This window comes from Pseudopipra pipra, chromosome 6, assembly GCF_036250125.1.
Source record: "Pseudopipra pipra isolate bDixPip1 chromosome 6, bDixPip1.hap1, whole genome shotgun sequence".
In the NCBI taxonomy this organism is placed as follows: Eukaryota; Metazoa; Chordata; class Aves; order Passeriformes; family Pipridae; genus Pseudopipra; species Pseudopipra pipra.
Genome location: NC_087554.1, coordinates 28,429,886 through 28,442,632, shown reverse-complemented (window position 1 = coordinate 28,442,632; position 12,747 = coordinate 28,429,886). Strand labels below are relative to the sequence as shown.

Sequence of the window (12,747 nt, the reverse complement as noted above, 5' to 3'; positions counted from 1 at the left end):
AGCGTTTAAAGAGAAAAGAAAGAAAATAAGCACAGCATGAAAGCAAACTACAGAGATGTACTTGCAGAAGCCAGTTTCTAAATGACCATACAGTGTGGGTAACCCAGAAAAGGTTTAATTCAAAATCTGGAATGCCTAATGGAAACATTATAATTCCTAATGGAAGATGTACTTAAATTTACCATCATTTGTGTTAAAAATATTGGAGCATTTAAAAGTCACTTCTAATTTTGGTCTCAAAAGGCAGTAAGTATCAATACCCACAAAATACAGTCTGTATTTTCAATGCTCAGATAGCTCCCATAGCCTAAAAGTCCCTATTATTTCCAAAACAAATGGTTTGTAGAGGTCTGTCTCCTTGAACTGTTTTAGAAAGAGCATCAGTTTCTTATAGCCATTAATAGTCTTAAAGATCTTTATTTCAAGCAAATACAAACAATCAAGAGAAGATAATGCCTGCAGGTAACTGGTTTAGATTACCATCATTAGAACAAGAGCTACACATCTTTCACCAGTAAACAATAAAAATCTTGTTCCTACAGAAACTGCGAACATTTCCTAAAGTTTGTATTAAAGTCAGGTTTAACTGAGCTGGGTACTTCATAAAACAGTAATGATCTTCAGCAGTGCTACTCCTCACCTGCTATTTTACCAAGTGAGGATTTAGAAACAGCTAACATTAGGAACTTCATGTTTCTCAGAATAAAATGAAAAGACTAAAGGGCTTTCTAAGACCCCTCTTTCCACCGGAAACATAAGTTTCCACATGCAAGATAACCTAACATGGGTTTGTTACATTAAGGGAAAAAGAAAACGTACTTCCATCTCCCAATTCTTTCTAGATTTATGGATGGTGGATGCAGTGCTAAGTGTTAAGAGCTTACAGTCTACACCCCAAACCCACTGCTACTATAGTTGGGCAATGAATGATTTTCCCGTTTACTGAATTCGCAGCTTATCTGTGCCTCCCAGTGATGTTTAAAGGAACGTACTTCTCCAAATCAGTTTATATTGGATATACAAATCAAAGTACTACTCCATTATGGGCAGGATACCGTCCAGTAAATCATGATTACAAAGTAGATAAGAGCATTTGCACTTCTGGCACATACTGGACAAAGATCAGACCAGATACAAGATACTGCATGGAAAGCAAACTCCACTGCAGAACCGTAGCTTGTGTAATAAACACTGAAATGTATAGGCAACTCCAAACACAAATATTTAAAGCAAATAGCCAATATCCACTGGAACGGTATGGTCTGGTCCTAAATGTTGCTACCTCATCTAGAGATCCAGAGCAGTAGCTTGTCTTCATATGAATTCCAGAGTTTTTGGATGACAACACTGCCTGAGGAGAGTCATGTGTGGAACCGACTCCTGGAAGCCTGATTTGTCAGTGCTGAGTCAGCACCAATAGAAACATCCCTGCTCAGCACTTCTGGGGAGGTCACTAACCTGCTGCAATACAAGATTCATTATCTGGACTAATTTCAGAGTCCTCAGACATCTCCAGGAGGGAGGGCAGGCACTCGTTCTTCCAGGCCCAAAGACAAAGCAGGACCATGGTGGGCTGGGCACAAAGGAAACCTCACTGACAAGCTGGCAATGCCCTAGAGATGGGCATCCACCAAACAAAAAGTGGCTACTCTATTGTAAGGTGGAAAACAAAGTTTTCTGGTGAGCACAATTGAAGTTGCTCAATAATGCATTTTTTAAACATATCTACATTGTTTCTAGTATTTCTGCCTATTTTATTCTGTCCTGGGACTTAGAAACAGCTCTAAGATGTATGTGGAGTCTGAGGTATATATAAAGAATTTTTTTTCATTTCAGACTCCACATAAAACACTGTGTGATGAGAAATAAACACACACTCAGTGGAAGCAAAACATAAGAAAGATCATCAAATCCGTACCACTACACTTTTCAACAGAAAAGCTTTAGTTTAAAAAGATGAAGAGCTACCTAAAAAGGCATCTTATTTGATAACTGCAGAAGCCTAACCCAGAGCTATTAACAGACATCTCATTTTTATTTAAAGCTGAAAAAAAAGCAACTTCAATACTAAACAATTGAACATTTCCAGACACAAATCTATCAGATTTACCTTTTATGAGGAGAAATATATGGACAGGGAAAGCAGCAAACATGTCTAGACTGACTTTCTGAGGGTTGTTAGCATGTTTTAAGCAGCTCTGCAGTTTGGAATATTATATTAATCCCAATGCAAGGCATCTGGGGAGAAATTATAGATGAGACAGCCAAAAGATATTAGAGTTATTAGTATTTCTCAATTATTAATAAGAGAACAGCTGTCCCTTTCTTTGCAGATTTCCCTAGATGCGGGCTACTGTTGTAGGCCAAAGCTATAAAAAAGGCACTGCCATACTGGTGCTGTGGGGATATCTAAACACTGTGGATTTAAGTGATTTCAGTGCTAATTAATGAAATTCACAGGTTGAAGTAGAAGTAGGTCCTTCTTTGTCAAAATATAAGACAAAGCAAATCTACAATGCTGTAGTAAAGTATCGGACTTCATTAAGAAAGCAACTAAGATGTAATAGGGAAGATGGCATATTTAAAAATTTAAAAAGTCAAAGAAAGATTTTTATCTAAGTGCTATGCCAATATCTGTCCTTTTACATCTTTGCTCTCTCATGTATCCTAACATAAGTTAATAACAACAAGCAGAGAGAAAACTAACATATCTGATCAGGCTGAGGTAGGGGTTTTTCTGTTTGTTTTCAATTTAGCATTTTGGGTTTGAAAGCAAACAGCACGTTTTGACTCCAGTCTTTGTAGATTCCAGCTCTTAAATTTCATTTGTGCATAGGAATGATCTCATTAATCTGACAGATTTGCCATCTACTGTATTTTAGCCCCTCACCATCACTACACTTTAGATGTGTGCTTTCCTAGATCATAGGAAGAAAACTGAATTGGGGAAACAGCTGTCCCTGTGTGACACGGATCACTAACTGAGTGAACAGTGAAAAAGAAGCAGCTGAAAAAACCTTACTTACTCCCCAGGCAAAGCCAAAACAAATCCGAGACCACAGAATAATCTTCAAAAGACTCCAGTATGTATGGATGTTACAAACCTGTTAGTTTCTATTTAAGCAAAGTTTCATTTTATAACAAGATACTTCAGAAGCCGTATTTTAGATTAACTCCATATGAAAGCTAAATTAAAATGCTTTACAAAATTTTAAACACAGAGGGAGGAAAGAGATGAGAGGGAAAAGAGAGAGCGGTCTTTCTGCCTTGTGGAGATGTAGACAGCAGGAATAAAACCACCCAGACAACAGTAAAGCACATTCTTAATAAGGACAAAGAGTTGCTTCTCTTCTTGTCTAAGATACTGTCCTCGTGAAAACAAGAGCAATGACAGAAACTGTAAACTGAGTTGAAATTAGGAAACCATAGTAGGTAAATGCCTGGTCTCATCTCCATATACCTTTGAACTGGGACTGTCCTCAAAAAAGGAAGGGTTAAAGAGATGGCACACTGCTTTCTCCCAGTGCTAACATTGGGGACCAACTCATGGTGTCAGGAAGCTGAGCACGAAGCACTTACAAGGCACAGACCTCAACTGTTCTGTAGGTATTTGCCCAGGTGATGTAGGTTGGCATAAGTTTAAGGGTTTAAAAGGAAAATTTTAATTGTTTTTCAGGAAGACCAAATCACTTCAGAACACTGGATCTCCAATACAGTTCACAGAGATTTAAGTTTCTGTTTCAGGTTACTTTTTAGACCATATTCTTACTTTGAACCCAAGTCTGTTTTAGAAGTAAATATTCTGAAATGGATTTGGGAACTCTCAACAGTGCTATACCAGGGATGTAACTCCTTATAGTGCAAGCACAAACAAGGCATTAAACTTACTTTTCCAAAGAAGCCTTTGAAGAACTTCCTTTCCTGGAGGAACAGGGGGGACAAGTCGAGCGCTATTACTGTAGGTAGCTAAAATGTCCCAGGGTTTTCAAACCAACAAGCACACACAAGAATAGGGTTTGGAGGGAAAGGAAGGGGGTTTTAGAGTTATCCATGAGAAGGTGCGACAGGCAAATGTGAAAATAATCCCATGAAAATGCAGATCAAAGGGCACACACACAATTCTAACAAGCTACTGCCCTGAAATTGGTGGAAAGAAGAAAACCTCAGCCCCAATTTCATGCAAAGTGGTTACTTTATTTTCACTCTCCCTTGTTTAGTCCCTTTTAGTTAGGTTATAAACCAAACTTGGCAGCAGACACAGTGGTTAAACAATTAAAATACTGTATGAGCTCTTGTGAAATGCAGAGTTCTAACTCCAGAACTGCAGTCAAGTTTGCTCTGTATTGATCGCTCTTTCCCACGGAAATGCTCTGTAAGCTGGAGAAGCACGTATGGTTGTTATAAAGCAGGGGTAAATACTCCTTCATTTTATTCCTTTTATTTGTTGCTCTGGTTTACACGCTACTCTTGTGCTTCACGTCTTATGCAGTCTTCATCGAAGAATGAAGAATTTCATGTTACAGTGTGGTAAAACTAAAACACAAATGAGAGCCCTTCCTCTTTCTCTAAAGCCTTCCAAGACTTCATGTAATATTTATACAAATACTAGTTATTCATTCTACAACTCTGAATGGATAGGCTGAACAGTCTTTCAAGTCAGCTCAGACAGGGGAAAGACAGACAAGTGCAAAGATACCAAGGGCTGAATTACGACTTCCTAAATTTCCTCAGCCTGGAAGCGATTATACTGCTTGCTATGTTTGCATTTAGAAAAGGGCAGCAAGCAATTTTAAGCAAATTTGCATGCAGTTTAGTTTACCAGCTTTATTTTGTTACCAGATTGTGGAAATTAAACTAGAAGATCTGAACTGATTGGCTGAGAGAACACTTCCCCAGGCCTGGTGCTCTGTGAGCACAGCCACATGCTGCTCCACGTTTGAGGGAAGCTGACATGAAGCACAGAGCTGTTCCTGCTACCTTTTCAAATTGTTTCACTTCTAAGAAAGCTTTTGTATAATAGTAATGAAGAGGAGGTGGAGAATTGCAGATGAGACAGGGAGCATCTCTGTGACAGCTCCTGACCCCACATTTACACTGTGCAATTCCAACCTGTTGATCACTGATAATATTATATTAAAAAAATATTACCACAAATATCCTGAGGCAGTGTCTCCAGAATTGATTGATAAACAAGGTTATATTTAAAACAAAGCTATGGTTCTGACGCAAGTCAACAAAAGCCAGGAAACACAAAGTTAAGAAGGGAGTGTCAATCTCGACTTTGCATTTCCTGGCCTCTGCTGCTGTGTGCCTCTCTGCCCCATGTCCTTCTACGGCATGTTTTACCAAGTATCTGCAACATTCATGTCAACTCATAAAGAACATCTTCAAGTTCAGTCAGCTGAAAAGCTTAAGAATTTTTGGAGGCAGGAACGGTTCTGTATTTGGACAGGATGTGCTGAACACTAGGAGGGGAACTAATGGATTAATCACAATGTAGTGTACATAATGAGAAGGGGTTGGATGCTGCTGCCAAGTTGAGCAATGACTATTGCATTACACTAAATAACAGCTTTTTAAAGACAGCAAAAGCTAAAGAGATTCACCAGAAGCTACCTCATTTTTAGGTGATGGTTAATTTTACTCTCAGCAAAATGCTTGTTAAACAAGATTTTTTTTTTAAATAAACTAGACAAGGTTAATGGAAAAGGCATCATGCAAAATGGGTTTTAAACAACACTAAGTTAATGTAGTTTAGAGATAACTAATGCATATTTTAAAATATTAAATTATGCCTCTTTACCTGCTAAAACAAGAACATATATTAAAACAAATGCATCATTTAAAACAAAAAGTGGCAAGTTAGAAACCATACTACAAGCTAAAGCTGATTTAAAATAAAAATATGACATGAGAGAGTATACTTTTGTTTTTATATGATGTTACCACACCTGAGTTGAATACACTTACAAGGTCCTTAAAGTTACTATCCAGTTGGTACTAAATATTTTAAATTCAGTTAAATGGTTATGAAGAAACCATTTAGAGCTTAGTGTCCAACTACAAGGATCTTACCAGATAGGAAATGTATACAGAGTTAGCAATATATCCCTACTAAGGGAAAAATGTAAGCTACATTGGTAATACCCTTTTAAGGGAAAAATGCAAGCTCCATTGATAATATAAACCCATGTTAATAATAGACTAATAGCTGAATACATGGATTTCTAATCTATTAATGAGACTGTAGTGCCATTTCATCTGACAGAAAATTACGTATGTTTGGTGTGCAGTTTCAGAGCTACAAAACTGTAACAACAGAATACAAGCATGGATGAGGGATTCTTGAGCTTAAAGTGGCTTCTTTTACTCAGTTGTCAATTAAACAATGTCTGAAGAAGATGCTCACCCATTAACTGGTTTCAGGTTCTGCAAGACGCAATACTCAAAAATAATTATGCCACATAAAAGGAACAGGTAATAAAAAAATCCCTGAAAGGTTATTACACATGATAAAGAGACAATGAGATTTGTTTGCATATTTTCTTTCAAAAAGCAAAGCAGTAATTAAACTGATTAACACTGTTCTATATTCTTGACAAATCCCATTAATTTTTTTTTTAAAATCCAGGAGTCAGCCCTATAAAAGAACAGCCTTCAGTTCCCCAAATGAATTGCCAACTGTTGTAGAGCAAGAATTAAGAGGGAAAAATATATCTATTAAAATAAGTAAAGACAGACAGAACTTAATTATTAAAAGCTACAAGACACAAGTATTTCAACAATTCTCATTTTTATTGACTGGATTTATAAAACCTACACCTTACCTGCAGAGAAAAAAAGAAAGACTGAAGTAGCTGAGATACATTTCGATGTAGTTTAAGCATACAAAAAGTGAAGTCCAATTTCCCTTAAGCTAGTCTTTCAGTATGAGAGCACTGCACCTTAAACTTGTAATTCTTTCAAAATCAAGAGGAAGCCCACTAAAATAACTAAGCAGTGTGAAAGAAAGAGACTACCGGAAGAACAAACTGTTTTCTTACCACATTCCTTGCATGCTGAAACATTACCCAGTGTTTGGCTTCTGCTAAATTAAGAGAGCATATTGTACAGAAAAGAGCTTTCAGCGATAGTGGTGTCCTAAAGAAATGCCTCTGGTTTAAAAACTACATGCTGGGGAGAGGGGCATGGCTTGAATTGCAGTGAGCAGCTCCAAATGAACCTTGGATCTGATGGAGTCTAGCAACTACAGCACATATAAAGTACTTTCAGTAACATGAATCTTCCTCTTGGGGCCCAAAGTGAATTTCACCTCTACTTTTCAACTTCCAACACTGACAAAGGAGACAATGTAAATAGCAATTGTAAGAGATGTGAGCTTCTGCTCAGTTTATATACAGACATCAAAAACTTCAAACTGCAGAAAAAAATCAAAATTATCTGAAGAAAAATGTTTAATTCAGGAGAATGGGTAGAATTCACACCATCGACAATGTGGACTAATGACACAGCACAGAACAGAGAAATTAAACTATTTATTTCCAGGGAATGCACTGTAAAAGTTAGATATCTAAGTCTGACATTTGAATCAATAATTAATGTGATCAAGAACCATAATCCTGGAATTATCCAGATTCTAGAAGAAATTGGGTGCTATGCTTTTACTATGTCTCATTAATTATAAGCTTAGCTACTCTTAACTGACTTGTGGACTTGTAAGATTTTTATAACTAGAAAACAGCTACTTCACGGCATAGCTCCCCAGGGAAGAGAATGAGAGAAGTTCCATAACGTAGATACTGCAGTGGTATTTGTTTGCTAACAGAAAGTATTCTGAGAACAAAAATCAAAAAAGGACAAAAACGGATGCAATTCATTATGCGGTCAGTATTTGCACTTTTAGGTACATAAACTAAATCCAGAGAACAAAGAAATTAATTTATATTTGTGTGGCCCATTTTAATAAAAATCAATGACCAATCACTGTGGACTGAATGGGAACAGATGGGATGCATCTTTAACAGGTTGCTATACATTAGCTGAGAGAGAAAAGAATGAAAAGACTTGATTTTAATCAGAGCATTAAACCAATTCAGAAACTTTACAGCACAACAGAAGGCAGAAAAGATAACCTATAATCTTCCACTCTGTGCTAGAAAGAAGGGAAGAACAGGTCTAGATGGAAGTCATTTGAGCTCTCAGATTTGGCGAGGAAAAAAAAGGGACATCCAATAGCAGATATTTTAAGTTAGCAAAAGTGCAGTAGAAGTGTTTGATGGACTTCCAGTGATTTTGTTGAGCTGCAAGGATACAAGAGTTTCTTCCACTGAAGGCACACTGAAGAATATATAGCTAAAACATGTAAGAGAAATGATGACAAGGATTGCAGTTCTCCATCTCCATTCAAAATTCAAATTTTTTATGTCCTTTCTCCTGTTCTTTTCAATGATGTTATAGCCTCAGTTCCTTGATAGACTGATCCCTGCCTTTCTAGAGTTTGCTATTTCCACAGGATTTTGTGGTATTATTACTTCAGGAAAGAGATGACAAGACCTCTTCAAATGAGCCACAGAACTACAAAGAGCTTTGAACGAGTGCCATTTACAGGAGCAAACGTTCACAGAAGCCAAACTAAGAGCAGCCCACTTATGACATATCAGAATTAGGCAGCCTTCAGGCCACTTTGAGCAGATGCAAGCCAGATTATTTCATGCATGACTACAATGTTGCAGTGCATTACAAAAAAGCAGCCTAAAACAAGTAATATTTTGTATAATAATGGTGAATTAAGTCACTATTAAAGTGGCAGGCAACAGAGGGGAAAGAGAGAGAGGGGGAGAAGAAAAGAGAGAGAGGGAGAAAGCTGTTAAAAAACAATGGTTCAAGTCCCATGTGGGTACCAACTTAGCCTGAAAGGTCACAGAGAATTTACACATTTGTTTTGCAAATAGTTTCTGCAAGTAGAAAGAACAGTTGTAACTCTCCCTCTCATCATCAGATTAGCATGTCCCCCTAACTGCAGCAGTGGTCCCAAACCGGCCAACTGTTCTCCTAACATGGGTCAAAAGTTCAGTCCTTAGCTGGGGCACTGCTGCCGAACTGACCTTTTCCAGTAACACTCACAGCCCCAAAGCCAACTTTGTCATGAAAAAAATATACATACAGATTTCAGCCTCTTCACAGCATCTTCACAGATATGCATTCCTCTGGATTCATCCACTTCGACATGTCCCAAGTACTGCAGGAAAGAGAGTAGGGAGAGAAAAGCTTAATACTAGTTCCTTAAACTCCCAGGGTTTTGATGAATCCAAGCTCTGAATTCATCTCAGTACAGCTGAGATGACAGACACTAACAGCACTTTGCCAGCCTTCTTTTGAGACCTGCATTTGAGGGTTTGACTGTGTATATAATGTGGTGCACCAGCACCAGCAGAAAAGCATAATACAACTAGGAATTTTGAGGGAAAGACAGACTTCCCTTACTCAGGGGAAAATATGAAATTGAAAAGTACTGAAAACTGTATTTTCCTGCTTATTCAGAATGAGTTTCAGTCTTTTCTTCTACCAGCATAGCATGAAAATCTTACATCAATATAGGGATGACGGTGAATAACTTAGTTTTGAATAAATATATTTACTATCAAAAACTGAATTACACTACACGGTAAGATGAATAAATATATTCAAATGTTCATGTCCAAATACAAGAAATTTCAATGTTTCAAACAGAAAAGAAAAAAAATCTTTCTTTGCTCCCTTCCCCTCTATCCTACCTTTTTTTAAAGTGTAAACCAAAATTGTTTATCTTTATTAAACCAACAAGCTGTTAAGTGGACACAGAGACATTCATCATTCTTAAAAAAAGGTTGGAGTTTGATTTTTTAAATTTTTTTTAAATTTGTTTTTATAATATGCAGATTTCAAAAATGCATATTCATCTTACCAAGCACTACTTAAAAAACAAAACCAAAAAAACCCCCAGCAAAATAACACTGAATAGAAACTTTAAGTTTCAAAGCTTTCAAATTTACAACCCAGAACAATATTAGCCTATAGAGAAAGCAATTGCAGGAAATACATCAGAGTGTAGTGTCTGGGATAGTTTAATTCTACATTCTGTAACTTTCTGGAACTTTTAGCTCTAACTTTTCCAATTTCCTTACCTTTTCCAATCATAGTTCTTTTTGACAGGGGAAGGAAATGTTCTCTCAGAAAAATTCATATTCTTATCAAAGTACTTAACTCTTGAACAAAACTATTAAAATCTTTCTGAAGTTTTGTAATAAGAGCAAACTTTCCCTGATTTACGTGAATTGTATGCAATTCAGCATTTATATTCTAGGCTAGCTAGAGAGTGAATAAGTGGTTTTAAAATATAAGAACCAATACTTGTGTCGCATAATGCAGTAGTGACCTAGGTTTAATAATCTATTGACACGTCCCACTCAATAACAGAATATTCTATCATGAGTTACCTGAAATCTCCTAGATTTTGTTTCATTAATTAGGATACCATACTTAGCTAGATGGACAAAAATATTTCACTCGTTAGCACCATACTGAAGCAGTCTTAAATTAACATAACAGATTCAACTAAATGGACAAAATCAAGACTGTTTTAAAGATTTAACAGAAATTGGAAAGTTGAGGTCTTTTCATGCAAGGTAAGGTGCTCCAGAAGGAGACTCTATATATCATTAAACTGCTGAAAGGTTTAAATATCTTAAGTGACAGAGGGCTTTAACATTAAATCTCACTATGTAGCATTTTCTTCAGAGTTAAATGTGGATGGAACAATTCTACGAGAATTTCATTTAAACCAGCCCTCACAGCTGGAGAACAACTTGAAAAATAAATTGCATAGACACTAGAAGGTAAATAAAAGAGATCTGACACTTTAGAGCTTTTTGAAAATGAGCTCTGTGAGGCTGAAGCCTTATAATTGAATGCTGGAGCTGCCAAAGCAGCAACTGTACTCCCTCAGCTGAGCTTGTGGAACTCTTGCACAATATCTTGATTTCTCCAAAACACAAACTAGATCATTTTAATCCTAAGAATACGCAAATAGTAACAGCTAAAGATGTAATTACTATGTGCCTGGAAGTATGTATGTATATTAACAACCATCATAGATGGATATTCAGTTGTACCATGACTCCTCTGGAAATTCCAGAGTCCAGAAATGCAGAAATTCTGTCATTGTAGATACCTGTCATGAGAAAGGTTTGGGTTTAGTAACTTCTCTTTAGAAAGAGAGTGATATAGAGTGATATAGACAGAATAAGACTGAAGTTTATACTGGACAGAAAAAAAATACATGTAGGGAATGAGCCATCTAGTTTTCACAACCACTAAAGTATCATTCAAATAGAAGACAACTTTCAGATTTCCTGAGCTATCTGCACATCTCATTTACTCCGGTGTAGATGAAATGTTTTTAACTGAAGATCCAAACCATTCAGTCCCCGTTCTTGGCAACCTGCCTTTTGGTTGGAAAAGGGAGAAACAGAGCAGAGTAAATATTGCCTCATATCACACTCCAAAACAGACAACCATTTTCCCCTGTGTTGCCAAACCTCTATTCAAGTCCCATGCTCGAACTTTTAGCAATCAGTCATGCCACTGGTGCTGGAGACAGCAAGTTTAGCTGCAGTTTTCAAACACTGCTTCCACCCCAGTGAATGGGGACATTATTACACATATCAAGTGCATCTACCCACACCAAGAGGCTACAATCCACAGACCTCATTGAGCATCAATCAATTCTGAATTATAAAAGAAATTACACTGTCACACAATACTTCTTTATTATATGGAGGACAAAAGCTGCTTTGTTTGCATTTACACATTACACTTTCAGTCCTTCATCAAAAAAAACCTTCTTTTTGCCATCGCACCAATTTTGCAGAAACCAGAAGCTCATCGTTATCAGTGGTCTTGCATATTTTACAGGCAATTTCGAATTTTTTCCTGCTTTGTTTTTTTCCTTTTTCTAGGATGGGGTGGTGTTACATTAAGTCCTTATACATGCCAATTTACTTTTAAGTTTCTTTCTTGTAAAAATAAATTTCAGCTGCATAATCAGAATGCTGTGGGCCTCTTCTTCTTTTAACCAAGTGTCCCTTAAGCAGTAGGCCTCCTTCAAAATCTTCAAGCTTATTTCTAAAAAACTTTTTCCCCTGCCAGGCTGAGAGCAGATACACGTGGCTGCTGTATTTAACCAATGCTACAATATTTATCTGACTTTTAATGGGACATAATCAAAAAACTAAATATTTCCTTAAGAAAATTGGCAAAAAACTGCTTCAAAGACTGAGACCTTTTCTGGTATGCTCTATATATAGAATATACACCTCTGTGTATATTCTATACACAGAATATATATATATATTCTGTGTATATTCTATACACAGAAGTATCGAACTGTAATTATATCACAACTCAGCCTTAAATTTGAAATATTGGCTCAACTTATTAGTGCAACAGCATTTTAAAAGTGACATTTCAAAATTTAATAAAGGAAATACATCTACTAGTTAAGAGTCTGAAATTAAACTTAAACCCCAGAATTCAAGACTTAGGAAAAATAAACCATTGTTAAATTCTGTTGTTCCACTACAGTTAAGAGATTACCTGGAAAACACTTTAAAAAGCAGAAACACAAATCCCACACTGGTATAAACAACCTTTCAGGATCTCTTAAAGGCACTTCCCTTTCAAACTAAAGAAACATACTGCTGAAGTGCC

At 36.7% G+C, this 12,747-nt stretch overlaps 1 protein-coding gene across 19 annotated transcripts in view; it reads right to left on the bottom strand.

Annotated features, from left to right (window-relative positions):
• NUMB (NUMB endocytic adaptor protein) overlaps nt 1-12,747 on the bottom strand; it is a 90,646-nt gene that overhangs the window by 13,293 nt on the left and 64,606 nt on the right. For 10 of the 19 annotated variants that reach the window (XM_064658193.1, XM_064658191.1, XM_064658189.1 and 7 more), the window contains 2 exons: nt 9,164-9,238; nt 3,889-3,966 (listed from right to left, as the gene is read on the bottom strand). In XM_064658193.1, coding sequence (XP_064514263.1) covers nt 3,889-3,966; nt 9,164-9,238 — 153 coding nt within the window. Of the gene's footprint in view, nt 1-3,888; nt 3,967-6,827; nt 8,795-9,163; nt 9,239-12,747 lie in introns of all 19 variants that reach the window. The other 9 variants (XM_064658208.1, XM_064658199.1, XM_064658200.1 and 6 more) reach the window with 3 other exon arrangements.